The following is a 23,390-nucleotide window of genomic DNA, read 5'->3' as shown; positions in this document are numbered from 1 at the left end:
ACAAGGTGCTCGATAAAAGTCCCCTGTGGGTTTGCCTTGTGTACCACGCAGCTGCTGCGCGAGCACAAGGTTCAATTTTTTATTATAAAAAAAACATCTGGGCAAACGACGTCATTTGGTCCAGGGCTCTTTCAATTGTTTTTAATTGACTTGGCCTCAAAACTACGTCGTTTTGAGCCAAGCTTTTAAAATAAAAAAACAAAACAAAAGATCATCCTCCTCCCCTCCCATTTATCCGACTACACAACACATCCCCAAACCCTTTCATTCCTAAATTAATATCTCACAACCCTAGGAGCCCCAACCTCCACCACTGCCTCTCCATCGACGCTAACCACCACTGCCTTGTGCTGCCACCATCTCTCTATTTTTTTAGTGTTATTTTCTTCGTAGGAAAAGTTTCAACACTTTTACACTAAGACCCCTTGGCCCGAGAATTCTGGATCTGACACTGTTTGGAACCACTACTACAAAAAGAAAAAGAAATAGACGATGGATATTCATTGTCGTGGTGATGGTTTTCAAGCCGTCATGAAATTGACCGTCATCTTTTGAGCCCACGATAGTAATTCACCGTCGTTCATGAACAACACGACGGTTCTTAAACAAAAACCGTCGTTCTAGTGCAGTTTAGTGTTCACATATTGCAAAAAACCGACAACTTACATCAACTTACATGTCGGTTTCTAAATAAAAAAAAAAAAACGTCGTCTTAAAAAAGGTCAAATGATGTTTTTTAGGTGACAAGAGTTGACTTTCTTTAATACCATGTCGTTGTTTTATAATTAGCAACGTGGTTTCACATAACCATGGTGGTTCTTAGAATTACAACATAGCATTAAATGCATTATTTTATTTATTGAATTTCATATGGGTATAATTGGAAAATTAAACAAACTTCGTTTTACATTTTTACGCAAACCAAACATGGGAAATAAAATAAAGTGATATTTTATTGTTACTTTCCCAGCATTACCAAACATGATAAATGAATCTTCCATTTCCCAACCCTTGGAAAATAAACATGGAAAATTATTTTCCATCAAATCTATTTCGCGAACTAAACGGGGCCTAATTAATTAGGCAACTCACATTTCAAACCCGTTTGGTTTGGCTCGCTGTGTGTCCAACATAGCAACTAAGTGATGAAGAAGACATGAAAAAGCCACTACAAGAAAAATGTCCTTCTGTGACAAAATTTTATGTGACGTTGAACATTTCGTCACATTTATGTCAAATAAGTTCTATAAATATTATTAAATCAAATCAATATAGCGATGTTCAATATAATAGTTAAATCAATAGAAAATACTGACATGGATAAGTGATAGAGTCCTGCATAGTTGTAATGTCCTTTAGATAGTATTTCTAATCTACCCCTTGTGCTTGTAGTTCGATAGGAGTCTGCCTACCAAGAGTTATCACAAATCAAAGCCTGAGCATTATGGCTTTGATTTCTAACGAACAGTGATATGTTTTCTCTAAAGAAGTGTTTATGCGTCGAGAATGATAATGCAATTCCAAAAGTTCTATATTTGACTAGTTTGAACGAATTGTCAATAGATAGATGTCAGATACCTCTTCATCTAACAATTGTAATAACTATTCAAACAGAATTCGAATTTTAGATAATGATATTATCTAAAAAACGAATTTCTAATTAATAAAAATAATATTAATTAAACTAAGGATGTGCGATTGGACCTCAAACACCGAAAATCGTCGATTACTGACTGGCTTTTGCTATCGCCAAACCTTGGTTGACCAAAAAGTTAACGTTGTTGCGGTTGGACAATCGGGACTGACAATGATGGTACTAGTTGCGGTACTCAGATACCAATTCCATTGGCAACTGCAATCGACCGAGTATGAGAGAGAGAGAGAGAGAGAGAGAAGAAGAAGAAACACCGCTTTGATCTGATGGGGAAGAAGAAGAAAATTAGGGTTATGAAAAAGGAACAGCAAGCTTGGGCTTAACATCAAGTTTTGGGCCAAGGGCCCAATATCTTATTTTCTATTCTCTTCCTCGATTTTTTCTTCTTCCCCTCTCCTCTTTTGTGCCTCTCTCTCCCCATGTCGTCTTCTTCTTCTGTCTTTCTTTTGTGGTGTGCGGTAACTGCATCGAAAACATGCCTAAATTAAACCAACAAAGCCCAAGAGCCTAAACTAAGATGAGACCCAATTATGCCTTCACTAGGCCCCATATCTTATTTAGTGTTCAAAGGTGTTGGCGCTTATAAACCATAAAAAGAAAGCACTCCCTTTCAATGTGGGACTAAGTGAAAATAAATTTTCCTATACAAACTCTAACATAAGTGAGGCAAATTTTAAAGTTGTCACCTAAACATCTTGAGCGGATGAAACAAATTTTTTGATGCATGTTCATCACATTATATTTTTAGACTCGTCACGGATTGAGTTGAGGGAATTCTTGGCGCCCAAGTTTTTCACTGATTGTGACGAATAATGGACATAAATTACATAAGACGAACGTCAGGCCCGAAAATGTTATGGCCCAAAATGAAAAATAAAAAAAATTCCCCATCCCGGCTAAACCATCGCCTCTTTTAGAGCAAAAATATTCCATCGCTTTCCTTCATCCTCCTCTCCCTCTACAGCAGCTGCGACGACGACCACTCCTCCTCCTCCTCTCTCTCTCTCTCTCTCTCTCTCTCTCTCTCTCTCCATATCTCGCTCAGTCGCTCTCCCCCTTCTCGTGACCCCATTGTCTCCCGCTTTCAATCACCAACATTTTCTCTTCTCAATCCTATTCCCCCATCAATAACCACCACTAATTAAGTCCACCTTCCACTGGTAAACACCATTGACCCCCACCCCAAAGAAACCCACAGGCTGTAGTGTTTTTTATATTCTTATTTCTCTGTTCTGGTTAAGGTAAGTTCTTTTACTTTCTGGCTTGTGTTGTTTTAACTTCTCCCTCAATTTGTAATCTGAACAATGTAGCAATGACTAGAAGTTTTGCCTTTTGTATTTTTACAATTATACTCTTCAATGAAAGTGGTGTAGTTGATTTTGGTTTGTGTTCTAACTTTTTTTTCATTTTGTTTTATAGATGGCAACTCCTGGGCAGCGAGGAAAGATTGTGAAGAGGGTTAAGAGGATGAGGGATCCTGCGTCGCCAGCACCTAGGTTTAAGGGCGGAGGGAGGTCGCTCTCCGATCAAAAGCAGAGGATTCTTCGTTGTCGTTTGGAGACCTTCAAGCACCTGCGGTCCTCCTCTCTAGACGAAATCGTCCACCACCTTCGCAATAATTACCGAGACTACCACCGCATCAAGCTCCAGTCTTTCAACAAGTTCGTCCAGCAAACCCTAGACTCGCCTTCCTTTAAGCAATCGAAAACCCTAATCCAAGTCAGTGACTTAGAAGAAGATGAAGATGAAGATGAAGAAGAAGAAGAAGAAGAAGAAGAAAACAGCCAAAGCAATTCCCAGAGAAGGCAGAAGCGTGCTGCCAGTAAGAGCGAGGATAAATTGCAGCGAATGGAGTCTGCCCACCTCAGAAGGATTCGTGAAAGGAATGGTGACCATCCATCTACATCTTCTTCTTCTTCTTCGTCTGATGATGATGCTGATGAAGATGGGTCTGTGTCGATGTCGGAGGACGCAATATACAGCGAGAATGTGGAGCCGGAGTTTGATGTGATGAAATCGAGTCTCCGAGCATCGTATATGGAATCGAACAGCGCCATGAAGCCCAAGCCAGCCGAGGATCAGAAGGAGAAGAATGTAGAAATGGAGCTTCCTGGTCGCGACGAAGTTGAGTTAATGGGCGGAAATGGAGGGCCAGGGCGGCCAAAGACATTGCAAGCGGCTGAAGCCAAGGGCTCGGTTACAGGGGTTGAGGTGAAGGGAAGTGAGGGGCCGAGATTTAGTGACTTAGGTGGGATGGAGAAGGTAATAGAGGAGCTGAAGATGGAGGTGATTGTGCCGCTTCGCCATCCGGACCTGCCTCGGTGGCTCGGAGTTAGGCCAATGTCTGGGATTTTGTTGTACGGCCCGCCCGGGTGTGGCAAGACCAAATTGGCTCATGCCATTGCCAATGAAACCGGCATTCCGTTTTATAAAATATCTGCCACTGAAGTTGTCTCTGGTGTCTCAGGTATTAGCATTACTCACTAAAAAAGTTTGAATAAGTTGAATTAGAAGCTGCAAAACCCTGTTATTGTTAAGGTTCTTATCTTTTAATTTATGTTGATGAAAATTGTAATTGTTGTTATCATAAATTTTAGGTGCATCTGAAGAAAATATAAGAGAGCTTTTTTCTAAAGCTTATAGAACTGCCCCTTCAATTGTATTTATTGATGAAATTGATGCAATTGCTTCGAAAAGAGAGAGTTTGCAACGAGAAATGGAGAGGCGAATTGTGACACAACTAATGACTTGCATGGATGAATCTCATAGGCTTGTACAACCGGCTGATGCAAATTCGGATTTGCAAAGTTCCGATAACAAGTCTGGCTATGTTCTTGTTATTGGAGCTACCAATAGGCCTGATGCTGTTGACCATGCTCTGAGGAGGCCGGGGAGATTTGACCGTGAGATTGTTTTAGGTGTTCCAGATGAAAATGCGAGGGTTCAGATTCTCTCTGTGCTTACACGCAATCTGAGACTTGAAGGTTCTTTTGATCTTCTTAAAATGGCCAGGTCTACACCAGGGTTTGTGGGGGCTGATTTGGCAGCCCTGGCTGACAGGGCTGGTAACATTGCCATGAAAAGGATTATACACAAGAGGAAGACTTATATGTCCATAGATTCTATGAATGAGGAGTGCAATGAAGATTGGTGGAGGCAACCATGGACGCCTGAAGAAATGGAAAAGCTTACTATCAGTATGGCTGATTTTGAGGTGTCCTGAAATTAACTACTTCTACCTTTTCTCCCCATTCTTTGAATTACATTGCTACATATTGAAATGAAAAACAGTTAGTATGCTGTCTTCATGAAATTTCTTGAGTTGACAGTGTTATCATGTGAGTTCCTGCAGGAAGCAGTTCAAGTGGTTCAGCCTTCATCAAAAAGAGAAGGCTTCTCTGCAATTCCTAATGTAAAATGGGAGGATGTTGGTGGGTTAGATCTTTTAAGACAGGAATTTGATCGTTATATAGTTAGGCGTGTTAAATATCCTGAGAACTATGAGGTAATTGTTACTTCCTTTCTTTTTATCCTCTCTCTCTCTCTCTCTCTCTCTCTCTCTCTCTCTGTGTGCGTGCGTTTGTAGAAGAAAGGTTTGGAATGGTTGATATGGTGAGAGTTTGTGTGTTTGAAGAAGAAAGTCATTTTTTTTTGTTTAAAAAATTGTGCCTTTGGTATGGTGTTCTAAAAGATATAGAACAGAATCCCTGATGATGAACTAGAATCAATCTTCTTTTTATCCATTTCTGCCCCTCGTAATAATGATGGCTGAATCTCCACATTTCATCAGCTAATTGATTAAGGTTCATACATTAGTAGCAAATTTTTGTCATCTATAGACAGTACTGTTTACCACTAATTTCATTTTGAACATATTTTCTGTGGCATTTATGGTTAGAGGAAAACGATAATTGACCGGACAATGTTACATCCCTAAGAAATGCATTGTCGTCCACTTTTGCAAGTGAAGTGAGCCTAGCATATGTCTTTAATCATATCTCAATTGGTAAAATGGGTTGCTTGGGTGGGGTTGGGATAAGTCTTTTGTTCAGAACTTACTAATCCATGTACAACAGCACAATCACCAAAAACTTTTAAATAAATTTGATATAATGTTGTGTCAACTGTATTGTAAAATAATGGAAACTTAAATCAAGACATAACTGTCAGTGGTGACTTATTATTTATTACACTGCATGAATATTTATAGTTTCTATAGTATCATGTTGTTCCATCACTGGTTCATATGTTCTGATTCCTGTACCTTATTCTATTTAATTGTTTTATTTGTCTGCAATCAAGTGGCTAATTATAATTTTGAATTGACTTGTGGTTTCAGGAATTTGGAGTAGATTTAGAGACAGGATTTTTGCTCTATGGGCCTCCAGGATGTGGTAAAACACTGATAGCAAAGGCTGTTGCTAATGAAGCAGGAGCCAATTTCATTCACATTAAGGTCAGTCATTTACTTTTCCTATTGGATAATTTTTATTTGTCATGTTACTTTCTTTATCTGTGACAATAGATATAGTGCATGTTTTTGCATAAGTTGAGAGGATCCATTTGATTGACATGGCTTTTCTTAACTTGTTAGGGCCCTGAACTTCTGAATAAATATGTTGGAGAAAGTGAGTTGGCAGTTAGGACATTGTTTAGTCGTGCCAGGACATGCTCACCGTGCATACTTTTCTTTGATGAGGTTTGTAGTTCTCTCTTCCTGCCAATTGTTATTGCTACTATCAGCTTCTTTAGAATTTTATCATTTGATTTGAACATTCAAGGATATTTAGTGGCATAGATGACTGGCTTGTCGTGATCAAGTTGGATTGACTTGTATGTATGTAGGGTAGATTGGATTGGGTCTCGTGATCAAGTTGGTTTGAATTGTTTGTACGTAGGGTAGGATTGGATTGCTTATTCCTCCAATGAACCTCAATTATGCATCATGGCACAATTTTTGGAGGCATATGGTGTCCTTCCCTTCCCACTTCCTGAAAATGTGCAGCCATCTTGTTTTTCGAGATAGTTAACCTTTCTAATATTACAGGACCTTACAAAAAAAAAACTTGTCTTTTGAATATATGATATAGCTGTGTTTCTCCATTTTTTTTTTCCTTGCTGGCCTCTAAAAGCACTGGGTGAGAAGTCAACCAAATTATCTTGATTACTTTACCCTTCCAACAATTTGTCGTTCTTCTTGCACCATTCACTGGCTTGTTTATAGCTGTTGTAAAAGTAATAGGGGTCTATTGGAAAGAACATACCTATACACTTAAGATTACGTTGACGCTGGTTCCTGTTCATTGTGTAGTCGCAGGAAGTCATCTTAATTACACAGATTTAGCTAAACTCTCTACCTACATTTTGTGAGCATGGGCATCAGTGCTGGGTGCCGACACTGATATGTGATGTCCAACATGTCAACTTATGAAAACCTAGACATGAGGACACTACAAATGTGGGTGTTTTATAAGGATAGAGATCTACATATGTTTGAACATAAATTTGCTCAGAAAACACCCATATATAAAATCAAAGTAATTAGAAATTAGAAATGATGTCTAATTCGAAAAGAAAAGAATAATATCTCAATCATTAAGCACTCTCTCTGACTACATAAAGTTGAATTCCTTTCAAGTATCCAAAGGAGTGTTTGAAACTGGAAGGACATGGGTTTCATTTCCTCAGGTGCCCTGACATGGAAAAAATTTCGTGGAAGAAGTGTCCTACAAATCATAGCGTTTTAAAGTTTTTCCCCTCACTTACTGACAGGTGGATGCTTTAACAACAAAGCGGGGGAAAGAAGGAGGATGGGTTGTTGAACGGCTATTGAACCAGGTAAAAAATTTGCGAAGGCAGTGTTGAACTGACTGCTTATAAACTCACTCGTTTTCATTCATTTATGGATACAATGAACTGACTTCTTACAACTGCAGCTACTTATAGAGTTAGATGGTGCTGAGCAGCGGCGGGGTGTATTTGTTATTGGTGCCACTAATAGGTAAGACTTATTGTTCATTCTTCAGTTTTGGCAGTGATGATTATCATTATGCATTTCTTACATGCTGTTATACCTTTTGTCAGACCCGACGTCATGGACCGTGCTGTTTTGCGGCCTGGAAGGTTTGGTAAACTTATCCATGTTGCCCCACCCACTAAAGACGAGCGTGGTTTAATCTTAAAAGCTCTTGCAAGGAAGAAGCCTATAGATGCCAGTGTAGATCTGAGTGAGATTGGACAAAGGGAAACTTGTGAAAATTTTAGTGGAGCTGATCTTGCTGCACTGGTTTGTCTATATTCTTAATTATATAAGCTTTCTTTTGCTTTGTAATATGTAGTTTAATGCTTGATTTTAGAGCTGATTTTTCCTTCCTCTCTGTTTGCCCTTACCTTTGTTTGATTGGTGGGGGAAGAAGAAAGGTGATTGGGATTCTCTCTAACGTATTGATCTGTGCAGATGAATGAAGCTGCTATGGCTGCTCTTGAAGAGAAACTGACATCACCTGAGAGGAGCTCAGATGCATCTCCATGGACTATCAAAGACACTCACTTTGAGCAAGCGCTGGCTAAAATTGCACCATCTGTAACAGACAAGGTATGGATTTGATTTTCATATGCCTAACACCTCTCAACAGACAATTCCTTCTTTTTTCCCGGAACACAAATTTTAAATTTCCATTTTCCATTGCTTTGCCCGTATGGTGGAACAGCAAATGCAATACTACCAGAAATTTGGGGAGAGCCTCAAAGCACCAAGAAACAAAGCCTAAGCCACAAGCGTCCCGTTGAAGAGTGTACGTTGTAAATGTCTGTAGAGCAAACAACAGAAGAAAGAATGCGAGAGGGAAGCAGATCCGTTGTCTTGTATTTATTTTTATAATTTTATTGGTTTGGTGCCTCGTAAATTTACTTGGTACTTCAATTGGGAAAATAAATTTTGATGAGTTTAAGGCCTGAGATTCTACCGTGAAGAATATTAGAGCAGGGGTTTGCGGAGTAGACGTTTTCTTTTGGCCTGAAGGTGTTGTAGACATTAGTGCATATTGCACTGCCAATTTTGATAAAATAGAGTTTGTCAATTTATATTCAAAATCTGTTTAACTAAAACAATAATATAACCTTTCAAAAAATGCTTCAATTGTCAATTAATTCCATTTTGGGTGGCAATATATTCAAATCCAAATACTTAAAACCTAGATGTAGACACGATCCAGCTTGGTCCGCTTCACCCCCAAAATCTGACTGAATAAAATTACTGGTCTGTTTCGGTTTCGGTTCAGTGTGATCCCTACTTGATTTGAGCTAGAATCAGTAATTTTTAAAAAAAATTTGCTGTGGCTTGTCCATCATCACTTGAAGCTTAAGTCTAACACTCCACTCCTCTTTAGGGATTCATCAACGAACGCAAAGAGAAACGACAAAAAGACAGTGGCTGACGACATTTGAGACGTGAATGGAGGTTGTGAGATCGTTATGAAGATGAACGACGTTTGGATCGTGATGGAGATGAGAGAAGTTGACAGCGTGAGGAAGACGAAGGAGCCTAAGAGAGATGGAGGTGGCTAGGATTTTCACATTAGATTCATAAGAAAAATGAGTTGTATATCAAGATCTAGGCCGACATTATATAATTGGTTCGATTCAGTTTGTAAAGTGGCAAAAACCAAGAATTGAACGGTCTAAACCAAAATCGATTCTTTTGGTTTTTTGCCAACTCGATTTAGTGTTCAAATGTTCTAGAGCCTTGTGTATTGGGAGTGGTCCATCATCATAGTCTTCTCCTCATTCGCCCCTCTGTCATCCTTAAATTTGTTGCCGTGATGAATAAGCTTTTCCATCGCCACCGCAAGCCTCGTCCATGTTCCTTTTTGCCGTGATGGGCCTATTTGGGGCAATCTTTTGATATATGCCACGCATGATACAGCTTAAAATCTTTACATGCAGGTATGTGATCGTTCAAAAATATACATTTCGCATGATTACCAATGATAGTTGACAAATATAATCACGATGAAACATTCAACTATGAAGATAACTACTCACCATGTCACTTCCTGAGCTCGTGTTGGCGTTATTCAGATAAGTCTTCCATAGAGAGCATTCATCGTTGATGGTCTTGAATCGAGATGCAATGGCTTCACGTGATCGAGGCACCAAGATTTTCGAGCTATAATTGTTTTGTGATGAATTAATAAATGGTACACACGATTCCAAAATGTAAGAGATTGTTTATTGTTCCCCACTTAAAACTCAAGCTCTGCATAAATCTTGATCTCCGTGGTGCTTCTAATTGGAATATCTTTGAGATGGTTTTGGGTTCATCTTCAAATGAAATGAAAGTGAGAATAAAATTGAAAGGAAACTTCAAGAAACTTTGGTAGTTAAATAAGAAGAATGGATAAATATTTATAGAATTTCGATCAAATTTACGGTTGGATATAATTTAGTATATTTTATTTTATCATTTTGAGCATTAAATTTAAATTTGGGTCGTTTAACCGTTAAAATTAAAAATCAATATATGCCATTGATTTGAATTGGAAAAAAAACTAAAAAACAGATGCCGTTGGATTTCAATGACTAGCTGATCCCAACTGCATGCGGCTCAAGCACATAGTCATAAATTTAGGTTGGACCACACGAGATCATTTCAGTTCCAGTAACATGAAAAAAAATAATTAAAAAATTCCCCTATTGGCTGTTAGAAGTGTACATCGGTTCGAAACCAATACAATTTCACCAATCCGCATCCAATTCAATATAGATTGGATTATGATTTTTCCAATCCAATCCGATCATATTAGAGGTTTAAATCCATTCTGATCTGATCCAATTGATATTGGATTGGATGATCGGTTTTCATCATGAAAAAAATATGATAATGAAAAATGAAATATTTATCGTCAAGTTTGATATAATAAAGAAATTAATAGACATAAATGTAAAATATAAATGAAATGTTAGAGAAAATTATTTTGATTTTATAATACATTAAACATAATTCCATCAAATTACTTAAAATATTTGTAACGTTCTTAATCACAATTATCTAATGAACAAAATAAGCATGAAACTAACTAGATTGGATTGGATCCTCATAAGCCAATTCGTCATTCGATTCAATCATGTCGGTTTTGGAAATTAGGGATCCAATCTAATCCACCAAATCATCGAAAATTAAAATTGGATTGAATCATTCAGTTTGGATAGATTGGATTAGATCTTACACACCCCTACTAGATGTGGTGTGCTATGGAGCCCAACCTTTTGTCCCAGTTCGAAAAAGAAGCCTAGATTTCTATAGGTACTATAGTTGAAAGCCAAATTTAGCCCCTTCCCATACATGGGTCTGAGGGGAATCCAGGCCAAACATTCCTAATTGTGGTTTTAGCCTTCGGGTTGGAGAAAGCCTAATGTAGAGGAAGTAAATCCAATTTTTGTTTTTTTTTTGAGATATGTAGTCATATACCCATTTTTAGCACTAATAATATAGATAAACTATACACCATTTAATTTTTATAAACAAACCCAAAAAAATCCCAAAAAATGACAGCTGGTCCTATTGAATTTATATTTTATTATTAAATTACTTTGATGCCCTATTGAGTGTTTTTGGGTTTTTTTTATAAGGTTTTGGGGTTGGGTTTGTTTTAAGAAATCGATGGCAGTTTTGTAATTTATAAGAAGTTAAAAGCCTTTTTGTTATGTTGTAAATGAGCTTTGAGTGTGTTTCTAAAGTCCATTTCATATTGGGTTTTTTTTTTAAAATTTATAATTTGGGCTCCTATATTGAGTATAATAGTGAATCTCCCATATTTTATTTTATTTGGGTTAAAACTCAAATACATCCCCAACCCATGTATAAGAAGAGGCCAATTTTGAGTTTTAGGTAAACTAGCAATCCAAGTTTGGGTTTGGAATTAAATGGGCCTATACTGGGCTAGAGCCCATTCAACAAGCACACACGTGAGTTTGTCGCTAAACTATGATGCACACGGGTTCCATCGTGCAAGGGGCCTGTTGTGCGATAAGGAAGGATGTTGGTTGGTATTCTTTTAAATTCTTTTCAAAGGGTAAAATTGAATTTTAGAGTTTGCAAATTTAGGGTATGAAGAGCAAATTGTTGGGCCGAAATAGACTTCCTTCCCCACATACATATTTGGTTTCTGCTAACAGATAGGATAAGTCCATGGCAGAGTGAGTGAACAGCTCACTTGTTGTAGCCTTGAGCCTTTCCTCTCAAATCAAGACAATGGCAGCCTCTGCAACTCTTTCCTTGTGCTCTTTGTTCGCAACCCATTGCAAAATCTCACAGAACCTTCAAACCCCCTCCAACAATGTCAGCTTTCTGTCTCTCTCTTCTTCTTCTTCTTCGCACAAGTTGTCTTCCTCCTCTTCACGACCCACATTCCCTCTTCTAACCAAGTCCGCGGAAGCTGAATCTGCTGTGGTCGTCGAGGCCGAGTTTCAAGCCTCGGAGCCTGAGGCCAAACCTGATGATACGGAGCCTGCGGCTTTGCAGGTGGTTGAAACCCCTTCATCCCCAAAACGCGAGCAATTGTTTGGTGTTGTTATGGTAAGTATTCAATTTCAATTCATTTACTGAATTTGTGGTTACCCAGATGTTTTAAGCTGGAAAATGGCGTTTTTGGTCATTAATTTTGTTGTTCAGTTGATTAACCAGCTGACATATGGTTTGTAATTACGTTTTTGCTTAGTTTCTTTTCTCTAAAAACAAAAGTTCGAATTTTGAGTTCTCTATTTAGATCATAATTGCTAATCTTATGACTGGGTTTGCTTGTGTATGATGTCTGTTTAGATTGGTGGGCGCCAATACATTGTTATACCCGGACGATATATCTATACGCAGAGGCTGAAAGGCGCTAATGTCAATGATAAGGTATGATATTCTTCTCATTCTTTGGTTATTTGTTACTTTAATTCTTGTCATGTTTGTTCCATCTTGGCAATTCTTGTTGTAGTTATATCTAGCTTTAACTTAGTTTTGTGAAATTTTTTGCTTTAATTGGATTTTTATACATTGCCAGTTCAAGAATCACACACAAGTGCTGTAATTTTGATGAAGTTAATACGCTTTTACTTCTTGGGTTGGCATGAGAAACATTCCATTTCCAGTGACATGCCTCAAATTATTAACCCCATCAGTTGAGAACCTGTGAAATTAGGTGACTTTCAGCTAATGTTGCATCAAATCATAAATTGTTGGAACCATAGTTACAGAAAACTGTTGATTGAAAATGCTGCAATGAGTCAATCCTTTACAAGATATTGTAGAAGCATTAATTATAACTGGGAAAGGAACTTGTTTACAACTTTTGGCCTTCTATTTCCTATTTCACAAGTAATCATTTCAAGACAAGTGATGGGCGTTTGATCTATGCTGATAACAAAGTTCTTATTGACTAAGGTGGTTACCCTTTATTGGTAGAAAGGAAAATCAGGAACACAGCCCTCAGTTTATGAGCTTTGCCCTCTTGTGGAATTCTTTTGGGTTTTCCTATGGTTGTTAACAGCTTGGGATCAAAATCTAGTTTTCTTTTTTGGGTACACAATACTTCAAGGGAAGCATCTAATAATTTTTGTAGTGAAAGTAGTGCATCAACAGTATGCTCTTCTACTGTACCTAGAATTTTCAATGTTTAGGTGTAAATGCCCTTTGCTATTAGTATCTACTTTGATGAATGCTCCTTAAATAACCAAGGCAGTCAATGATAGAGGTAAATATTATGGTAAGTAATTCCATCGCCAATTATAATTATATAGTCCCTTGGTTTCCTGTCAGATATTGACACTTGATGAGGGAGAATGAGGAAGTACTATGAACAATGGGTTTGCCTTTTTGTGGATGCACTTTTTTGGAGGAGCAATTTCAGCTAAAATAATTACATTTCACTTTGGAGAGCTACACTGTTCACTTTAACCTGTATTGGCACTTCTTCAAGATCTTAGTGCTAGATGCTTTTCGTCTTGTTACACTATCGTTTCCATAACACAATTAACGTGGTCTTCTCCTCTGTTATCCTGAACTAAAAAAGAAGAAATAAAAAGGAAGAAGAATTTTACAACTCAATTGGTAGTTTATCCTCCATTGCCTTGAAATTGAACTATGAACTTATGGATGCTTGAAGAAATAGTGTGCAATCTTGGTTCATAAAGCTGCATTAAGTTTTGGTGATTTCCAGTAACATGCTTTAAATAACTTTGGTTGTTCCATTTAACAAAAACTCATTACACAGACTGTTGGGTATGCCTTGTCAATGAGAATATGAAATAGTTCGGAGTATATTTCAGCATGTCATGATGGAGTTAGAATATAGGTTATTCTAGTTAGCTACATAATTTAATTTCTCTTTCATGATGGAATTAGAATATTTAGAATATATTTCGGTATGTAACATTGAGAACCTTTTTAGGGTTTGTAATGGTATTAACAATTGGTTGAAAATTGCATAGATGCGAAAGAAAATAGAAGAGTAATTAGAAGAATAATAATCAACAAGATATGAAAACCTGTAACCACACTATTGTCTTCTAGGAACCTCAATGTCTCACCTTACAAAATATAAAACATGCAGAAAGTCCTACGCATAGAGCAACAGAATCTGCAAATTTCTAATAAAATATGGAGATTCTTTTTAAACTCTTAGAAGGGGAAAGACTTTTCAGTAACTAAACAGTGCACGTACTTCACCTAAACAAGGGTAAAAGAAACTAGAGTCATGACTAACCAACTTCTTATTCTGAATCCGAAACACCTCAAATCTCAAAATTATAAATGTACCAAAGCGTAGAGGTTCTTCTCTTATCTCCCTTTCAGCGCAAGAATATTTTTAACTCCATAGAAATGTACTATTGCTTTACTAGAATCCATCAATAGTTGGAGAATACTGTGGTCTGTTGTCTAGCCTTTAAATAATGATTCAAAATCTTTAGTTCTTTCATGACCCAAAAAAATCTTTAATTCTTTATATTTATAAAACCAGTGATTTTATCAGCATTGGCTCTTTTATTATCCAAAAACTGATCATTGCTTTGTTCTCAAGATGTTTAAACTTGATCTTATGCAGATTGTTCTGAACAAGGTATTGCTTGTGGGAACAAAAACAACTACCTACATTGGAAAACCAGTGGTGACAAATGCTGCTGTACATGCTGTAGTTGAAGAACAAGTAAGTCACTATATATCATAATGAATCGATCGCTTTTACCCTCACAAATAATGTGTCTCTATATGTGTGTCTGCGTATATTTTCTGCATCTTATTGTGACATATTATTATGCAGGGACTAAATGACAAAGTAGTTGTCTTCAAGTATAAAAAGAAGAAAAATTATAGGAGAAACATTGGTCACCGACAGGTATTACATTCATTCATCTCATTTCTTTGTGAGCTAACCAGAACAGTAGAGTTTATTCATGAGTGCAACTAAATTTGTTGCGATGACTTGATTTCATATATGGAAACAAGGAAAGAAACAAAGTTTCATGTTGATTTTTATATGGTTTTTTGGCCTAATTGGATGATAGAAACTAAGTTAGAGCATACAGGTATATGCATTTTGCATACACTGCAATGAGACTTTGCCTCTCATTTTAGTTTATTACCCTCATCTTTTATTTACCCTAGTTTAAATTCGAGTCCTATGTCCTGATCAGTCATGCCCCCAGTTCATGTGACTCTTGACCAAAATGTATAAAGCAGGTATTCAATGCTCTAAATTTCTATTTACTTGACATTTTGGCAAGTTTAACCTTTGGATACGGCATGGATACTCTGAAGGGATACACAAGGGATATGAGATGGATACAAGAGGGGTTTATTGATTTGTGCAGATGTTTTTGGGAACAGCGAAACTGAGGGTAACTTTGAAAAAGTCTTAGAATTGTTTTTGAAGAGGGGATTTGAGTGGTATTATATAATGTTAAGGGCTGATATGAACACAAAGCAAAACAGAAAATAAGAAAGAAAGAAAATTTAATATGGTAGTTCACTATGTGTTATGGATTATGTGACTGCATGCCGAGTCTCACCATGAATTGGGTCTATATGGACTATATAAGCGACAATCATCTTCGTTAGTGACTAATTCTATTAGGATTTTGACCCCATGTGGTGAGCACATTCTTGAGTTGTGACAAGATTTTCAGGTATTAGAGTGAATCAGGTACCATACTGACAAGATTTTTGGGGAAATTTATGTATGAAATTGAAATATATATATATATATATATAGTACAAGCTGCTGAATCTTGCAGAGTGCATCGCATGTAATTTGCTCAAACCAAGCTCAATTATTTTAATATATCATCGTAGCTAGGACGCAAAAGCAGCAATATGTACTTTTAGTTTTCTGTATACTTTTCATCTAGTGCTCCAAGCAAGAAGTTCCTGTATAATCGAGCAAACACCTATAGCTTATAGTTTGTTATATGTTTTTTTTCAAAAACAAAATTCTGAAAACGAAGAGACACATCTACCTTTATCCCTTGGGATGAAAACAAACTTTTGTATGTATTTTTCTTAAGATCTTATATATGTCCTTGATCAAATACACACATCACTTTTCCTCTTAATTGCCTTTTCCTGTTTTGATGCTTTTGATTTAGTTTTAACTCATTTCATGTATCCAGCCAAATACACGGATAAGGATAACAGGCATCACTGGCTACCAAGACTATCCAGCAGTTACCCTTGAGTCGTAACCACATAGGGGGAGGTTTCGGTTCAGGATTTGTTATTTTGTTAATTTTTTTTTTTTCATGCTTCTGAATATATTCTTGAAGTAGTGAATTTGAATATTCTTCCTTTTAGTTTCGTTGCCTTTCTCATTTTGTATGTAAGCTGGTAGATGGATTACCGTTCGTTTTGACCAAAATGCCTAGTGTCATTATCCATTCTGTTCATACGACTTTCACATGATTGCAAAGTTTCCTTTGATGCGTTTTACATGGTTGCCTTCTACCTCAAAGAAAGATAAAAAGGGTAAACAAAAGAAAAAGGTAGGCTTAGCAACTTGCCATGTTTAAGCACACTGGTTTCAAACAAATAAAAATATGACTTATTGGCCTATTGAATTTAAATAAATAAGTCATAGCCTAAAGCCGAATCCTGTGCGTGTCCGACACCTGGCAGGTGCATAACACACTTGATCAAATTGCCCTTCTAACAAAATCCAAATTTTCTTTAGAGTTTGACTTCTGCTGAAAATTCAGCAGTCTCCCTTATAAGTTGCTTATTTCCCAAAATTTACACATGCATGAAAAGCAATTTATAACCCAATCATTCAGCATTCATCAAGTTTGAATTCAAGCAATCCAACAACAGAACTTTATGGCCTTAGGCCTTACAGCAATCCTAGGGCAATTTCAAAGCAATACTAATCTATTAAATCACAAGGGTAGAAAGAATGCAGCAGAATATCCTACAAGGCGGAAAAGGATGAAAAGTGATGATGATCGCTCGGTTGTGGTGCTCTGGTTCACGTCTACTGCCTGGGGACGCAAAACATTTAAAAGTGTGAGTGGACAAAATAAAGTTTTGGAAAATAGAATATTAACGTACTAACCCCACTGTTAAAACCATTTGAAAAATCAAGTATATCCATGTCCTATATTCATACAAGAATTAAGACATGCATATTTATACATATGTTATTAATTATGCGTTCAATCAAATCATCAAAAGCATTGCACAGAAATAATTTCCTTCCACCTAGGTATACCCATAATAAATCTGTCAATTCCATGATTTTCCATTTAATTCCCACATTATACCGCCAATTCCTTGTGTCACGTAATGTGACACATCCTCGCAAGCCTCAGTAACACAAAGTCGACCCGAGCCGCATTCCTCGCAAGACTTAGGAGACACTTGGTCAACCTGAGCCGCATCCTCGCTCCTCACGGTCCGGATATCTCTAAGACTCGTGGGACAAATGTCAAACGCATGCTTACTCAACCGAAGGCAACTAATTATCCGAAGGCAACATCTTGGGTACCTATGATGGTCTAAAAATCTTTCCTGGAAAAATTATAATTCTATTTCTCCTTAAATCCTTAAATCTTGTTATCATTTCCTTTTCTATCTTCCAAGCCATTCACGTTTGAATATAACCAAAATTTAATAAAAATGATTGAATTCAACTAAATGCTTGGAAAGTAAAAACTATAAATACTTCGTTCATGAATAATCATTTAGAATCGTTCTCAAATTAAATTCGAATAAGCATAAAACGCTATTAGAAAACTGGAAATCATAAATTATCCATTTCCTTAAGCAAAGCAATTAATAATCACAGATCAAGAATATCTTAAAACTATTTAGAAAACAAATGTCCACTCACTGAGTGTCCGAGCTAGCTTGACCCTTTGAGGGTCCTTTCTGCGGGTTCGAAGAAGCCCGAGTACCTATTTAAGCAATTAAAAATATTTAATTAATAAAATTGCTCAACAATGGATATTTAATCAAAACCCTGACCCCCGGCCTCAAAAGTCTGTGTACAAAATTTAGGAAAGTTCCTAGGCCCATTTCCAACATTTCTGACAGGTGGAATAGTCTGAAAAGACCTGAGGTTCACTAAGCGATTAATTTCCCGTAATGGTCAATCCAACACCCCGTGAGGTCCACGACCTCCAATTACCAATCAGGGAGTTCCTATAGGTTCAACACACTTTACTAAACATACCCTGCAAGTTTGGTCCAAATCGAACGGTCGGATTGCTCACGATTGTACGATCGGACGGTTATCGCTCATCTAAACTTCGAATTATTGAATCGGAGTATCCAGGACTCCGATTCTTGATCCGCAAATTCCTACACGATCCTAGAAGTGCCTAAATTAACATATTTGAAAATGAAGTCGATCCAACGGTCCGAACATAGATAACGCCTAATATGCAATATTCGATCGACGGTCAAACGGTAACCAAATTGGAATCCAAGCATACTGTCGTGCTCGGGACGACGTGGGGAACATTCTATGACAAAAATCCAACCTTGAAACCCCGCCAACGCACCGCCACCACCGGCGGGTGTATTGAGTAATTTTCCGGCGATCGGAAAACTTCAAACCGCTGGCCAATAATCATACCTACGTATTTAGCACATCAAGGGGAGTAACTTTATACCTTGGCTCGACGATCAATTCCACCTTTAAAGCTCGCGAACGAAGGTTTCTGTCTCTTGAAAACCTAGAAATTTTAGTTTCAAAATCAATGATTTTGGAGTGAATTCACGTTGGGTTTTCGAGGGATAACACAAAGGGAAGGTAGGAGAGTATTTTGGGTGTAATTACCTGAGCTGTGACGGCCGGAATTGGCCGAAAAAGACCACGAATAGCCGCTATTTTTGCACAGTCGGTTTGGGCTCACTTTGGCTCGAATTTTGGCTTTAATTTCCTTAGATTTGGGGCTGAAAATTGGTATAGATGTGTAGAAGAGAGAGAGACGAAGAGAATGGATCCAAAATTGTGGCCGGGGACGGCCGGACGTGGCCGGAATCACTGTCGAAACACGTGATGTCGCGGCTGGCCTGAACAGAGGAGAGAGAGAGATCTGGTTCTGCGTGAGAGGAGAGAGAGATGTGGTCTTTGTTTTTAAACTGACTTCGAAATATTTACAATTATGCCACTAGGCTTCCGTAGATCATAACTTCTTCGTTACAACTTCGATTTGAGCCCACTACATGTCTACGGACTCATCTCAGCGTACTCTACGCAACAATAGAGTTGAAATCCCCAAATTTCTTCCTAAAAAAAGTCAACTTTTAAACCATTAAAATATTCTTGATATAAAATTGTCTTTTACTAGAATAAATTAATAATTAAATATTAATTTCGGATTGGATTCTTACACGAATACTTCGAATCAATAATTCAAAGATTATGTAAAACGGTGACCATCTGATCATGCAATCGAGAGCGATCCAACCGATCAATCTGAACCAAACTTGCAGGACGTGTTTAGTAAACTTTGTTGAACCCGTAGGAACTTTTGGATTGAAAATTGGAGGCCCCATGGGCCTGGTTGACCAAAAACGAGAAGTTTGACCAACTGTTGACCACAGGTCTTTTGAGACCGTCTCATCCTTTGGGAAGGTACTAGAATGGCTTTAGGACCCTTCCAAGGTTGTGTATACACATTAAGTTTTCTAGGATTTATGGGCTTGGGTGTATGTTTCTATTGTGGCCTTATATTACCGGATAGTATTATTGGAATTGTTCGCCGATGATAAATATGTGGGAATTTGAATGGTGGTTATGGCGTATTGTTGAAAACTTGGATTTGTTTTGATGTTGTGATATTGAGTGTAGTAGTGATATTGGTGGGAAAGTGATTTGTTTGGTAATGAGTATTTGGGTTAATGAGGTTATAAAAGCGAGCTACCGGTTCGGTTTTGGCCCTTACGGCTTGATAGAGGGATTTGGTGTCAGTAAGGATCTAATTAAATGTCGATTATATGTTTCCACTCAAATGTATGTCTATGTGTTTGGGTTATGGGTACATTGGATTTTGATGCGGGTTTTAAAAGGTTGTCTTGGAAAGTGAATAATAAGGATTATGAATTTTGGTTTGTTGAATTGTATATTATACGTATGTGGAATTGATTTGAGAATGGATATTGAAAGTTATGGGTGGTCTAATTCAAACTAGTGATTTTTTAGGATGGAATACGTGATTATGGGAACTTCGGGAATGCTTATTATTATTATTATTACTATTATTATTAGTGCTATTAATATTATTTATAAAGGATTATGGTGACTTTGGGTATGATATGGATTTTGGTTTTGGTGCATTAGTTTATGTGGTTATTGTTCGGTTCATTTTTACACATGATTTATCATGTTATTCACCTAATATTTTGAGTTAGTTCTTGACATTTTATAGCTTTTTACTTCTTTTTTGTGTTTTCATAGGTTTTACCTTGGTTAGAATGAAAATGAGCTAAAAGTGCATTATTGGTTATAAATTCTGATTTTGTTCATTTTCGTAGGTTAACTTCTTGGCCTTGGATCAGCATGCTCTGGTGCTCGGATGAGGTGAAGATCTTCATGAAACTTGTTCCAACGGATGTTAACTACAACATATCCAAATTTGAGCTTCATTGGACAAGTATAGCCTATCCAACTGATCCTACATGTTACAGCAGCTTTAGAGATTTGTCTTGGGCCAGTTTTTACCTCCATAGTGTCATCTTGATTCTTCTTGTTACCATACCATTTGGTAACAAGAAGTTACTTTGGTTAAGAGATATTTTCTGAAACAATGAGCATCTTTGTGATGGCAAGAACAAAAGAACCCCATCATGGCAAGGGGACAAAGGCTAAGGCTTTAACAAAGGTGGTAGTTTTATATTAAAAGTAAAAGCTGGAAAGGAGGAGAGAAGGGAGCAAAGAAGGAGGCAGCCATTGGAATCTGAATTCCATTCTATCATTCTACAATTTTGCAGAGATTTTTGGGAGCTTAGAGCTAGGGAGCTCAAGGAGGAAGACAAGGGCAATAAAGCAAGAAGTGGAAGAGATTTCCACCATTGATGACCTTGAGCTCCCATTTTCACAAAATCTATAAACTCTTTCTAGTTTTGTTTTGAGTTTGTATTTGAAATAAGTATGAGTAACTAAACTCCATAGTTAGGGCTTAGGTTGAAGCCCTAAACATGAATACCTTATTGTTTTGATGCTTTGAGTGTATGAATTTTTAGATGTTGTTGATGAATCCCATTCACTAATTGAATCTTATGATATGTGTTTGCTTCCTTTGATTAATCACCTTAGGTTGTATGCATATAGCTAAAGTTGAGAAGTTGTGTAAGATACCCAAGAACATAATTTCTAATTAGCAACAAATGATTGAACTTGTTTAAGTGAGCATCATGTGAATTGGTTTCTTGACAACAATTGATGAATTCCTCTTCACTAAAATAATCTATCCTTGATGTATATTTTCCTTTGATTGACTACCTTAGAAAGCATGCTTCTTGAGGTTGTTGGGATTATGTGTTTCTTCATGTTTTCCTAAGCAATAAATGGATGAAGTAAGAATCATCCATTTGAATTGGTTTCTTGAACACCTAATGTAAACATTATGCTATTAGGGTTCTTGTGATGTTCATATTCTCTTTGAACTTAATGGATTTTTCTTGTAATTGAATTGAAGTACTAAGCACACCTAGATTTGGTTATAGGGAAGGCACAAGTATTGTAGCACTAGCCCTGCACTTTACGTATATTAGATAGAATCAATGTGTCTTGAGCCACTAGTCCCGGTCTTGATTGCGAACATCTTCATCAATACGTTTAGAGTTCATTACTTGAGTGTCCACGGACATGGATAGGATTGTTTAGGGTGGACTCCGAAACCTTAGTGTTTGTTACATTTTAATTTCACAATTTGATTTTCATTCTTGTCATTCTTGTTTAAATTAGAGTTCATTTACATTCAAGCATTAGAAATAGGTCACTCAAATCAAATCAACCCCCCCCCCTCCCCCCCAAGTGTGTGTGTTTGTGTTGTTGGAAACGTTGTGTGTTTTCTCCATTGAATTCTTTTTATTTCCGTAACTGTTTTCAACTTTTGGTCCGCATTATGTTCTTTGTTTTTCTGTGCTGAATCCAACCGTATAAAGAACTTAAAATTTGGACAAATGGTTGGAAAGTTATAGGTCAAAAACTGGACAAAGGTTGAAACTGAAAAACAGAGAAAACGAATATGCCAAAAAACGACCGGTCGTTACTGTTGAAAACGACCGGTCGCCAGCCACTGTTCACGCACTGTTCACTAGTGATAAACAGGTGATACAGTGGTGATAGAAGGGTGAGAGAAAGTGTTGTTTGTGTTTTTCTTTGGTTTCTTGTTTTGTTTCTTTTCTTTTACCTTTCTTTACTCATTTTTAGTTTCCAATTTGTTTTGTGCATGTGTGGTGTGTTAAATAAGTGTTCTTTACATACTCAAATTAGAACTTGTAGGAAACCGACAGTTCTTCGTGGGATTCACCCCGTACTTACATAATCTATACCTTAATAGATTCGTGCACTTGCTGGTATTTTTAATTGGTTGTTTGCACATTAATTTGTGTCAATTAACAAATACAACAGTTATCGAACTTTGAATTTCAATATCTTTGAGATTTTTAGAATTGGTGTGTATACATTGATGGGCTATGGTTTTGGGAATTTTAAATATGGTGTTTTGGATTTTATTATCTTGTCTTATGGGATTTTCAGAGGTTGTATATTTCCTTAAGTATATGAAAAGTGTTTTGAATATTAATAAAATCGAATGGGCTTATTTAGTTTTGGTGTTTTTCTTAATTATGGTTTTATTATGGTTTTCAAAAAGGAAGTATGGGTGTTATTTTATTATATATATTTATGTTATATGGAAACGATTTGTTTTGGGAAATTGGAATTTTGCATCAGGATATGTACCTTCCTTGGTTACTATACCCACATATGGCATTGGATTTTCCGGCGTGTGGGCTCCGTTGGATTTTTCTGCGTGTGGTAAAACAGTCCACGCGCGTAGGACATGGATTGGTTTAGCCACATGTGGCGTTGGACTTTCCGGCATGTAGGCTTACTTGGTGGTGTTAGTACTTTATCACACTTGACGTTGGATTTTCCGGCGTGTGGTAAAGCAGTCTGCGCACATAGGACATGGTTTGGTTGGGCCATACGTGGCGTTGAATTTTTCGGCGTGTGTGCTCACTTGGATA

At 37.2% G+C, this 23,390-nt stretch overlaps 2 protein-coding genes and 1 long non-coding RNA gene across 3 annotated transcripts; 2 read left to right on the top strand and 1 right to left on the bottom strand.

Moving 5' to 3' along the window:
* The first annotated feature begins 2,524 nt into the window (after positions 1-2,524).
* Positions 2,525-8,746, top strand: LOC110767846 (cell division control protein 48 homolog C-like). The gene is made up of 11 exons (XM_021971508.2): positions 2,525-2,895; positions 3,074-4,121; positions 4,252-4,868; positions 5,007-5,159; positions 5,994-6,110; positions 6,249-6,353; positions 7,427-7,492; positions 7,591-7,655; positions 7,739-7,940; positions 8,112-8,249; positions 8,365-8,746. The coding sequence occupies exons 2-11, from the start codon at positions 3,074-3,076 to the stop codon at positions 8,422-8,424; spliced, it is 2,571 nt and encodes an 856-aa protein (XP_021827200.2). The 5' UTR covers positions 2,525-2,895; the 3' UTR covers positions 8,425-8,746.
* A 3,058-nt stretch (positions 8,747-11,804) lies between these two features.
* Positions 11,805-16,579, top strand: RPL21C (Ribosomal protein L21). Its single transcript, XM_021971536.2, has 5 exons — positions 11,805-12,230; positions 12,474-12,554; positions 14,743-14,844; positions 14,959-15,033; positions 16,307-16,579. The coding sequence occupies exons 1-5, from the start codon at positions 11,907-11,909 to the stop codon at positions 16,376-16,378; spliced, it is 654 nt and encodes a 217-aa protein (XP_021827228.1). The 5' UTR covers positions 11,805-11,906; the 3' UTR covers positions 16,379-16,579.
* Positions 16,580-16,711: 132 nt separating this feature from the next.
* On the bottom strand, positions 16,712-19,250 carry LOC110767837 (uncharacterized). Its single transcript, XR_015834655.1, has 3 exons — positions 18,970-19,250; positions 18,803-18,865; positions 16,712-17,167 (listed from the first exon to the last, which is right to left on the bottom strand). It is a non-coding gene; the product is annotated as an uncharacterized LOC110767837 (long non-coding RNA).
* Positions 19,251-23,390: the final 4,140 nt, after the last annotated feature.

The sequence above is a fragment of the Prunus avium genome, chromosome 3 (assembly GCF_965620075.1).
Source record: "Prunus avium chromosome 3, drPruAviu1.hap1.1, whole genome shotgun sequence".
Lineage (NCBI taxonomy): Eukaryota > Viridiplantae > Streptophyta > Magnoliopsida > Rosales > Rosaceae > Prunus > Prunus avium.
Note: the sequence above shows the minus strand (reverse complement) of the source record. Positions and strands in the feature narration are given on the sequence as shown.

Coding starts and splice junctions, on each gene's coding strand:
- LOC110767846 (XM_021971508.2), top strand. CDS start 3,074: ATGGCAACTCCTGGGCAGCGAGGAAAGATTGTGAAGAGGGTTAAGAGG. Junction 4,869..5,006: donor TCAGTATGGCTGATTTTGAG/GTGTCCTGAAAT, acceptor GAGTTCCTGCAG/GAAGCAGTTCAAGTGGTTCA. Junction 7,493..7,590: donor TTGAACGGCTATTGAACCAG/GTAAAAAATTTG, acceptor TTACAACTGCAG/CTACTTATAGAGTTAGATGG.
- RPL21C (XM_021971536.2), top strand. CDS start 11,907: ATGGCAGCCTCTGCAACTCTTTCCTTGTGCTCTTTGTTCGCAACCCAT. Junction 12,231..12,473: donor AATTGTTTGGTGTTGTTATG/GTAAGTATTCAA, acceptor ATGTCTGTTTAG/ATTGGTGGGCGCCAATACAT. Junction 12,555..14,742: donor GCGCTAATGTCAATGATAAG/GTATGATATTCT, acceptor GATCTTATGCAG/ATTGTTCTGAACAAGGTATT.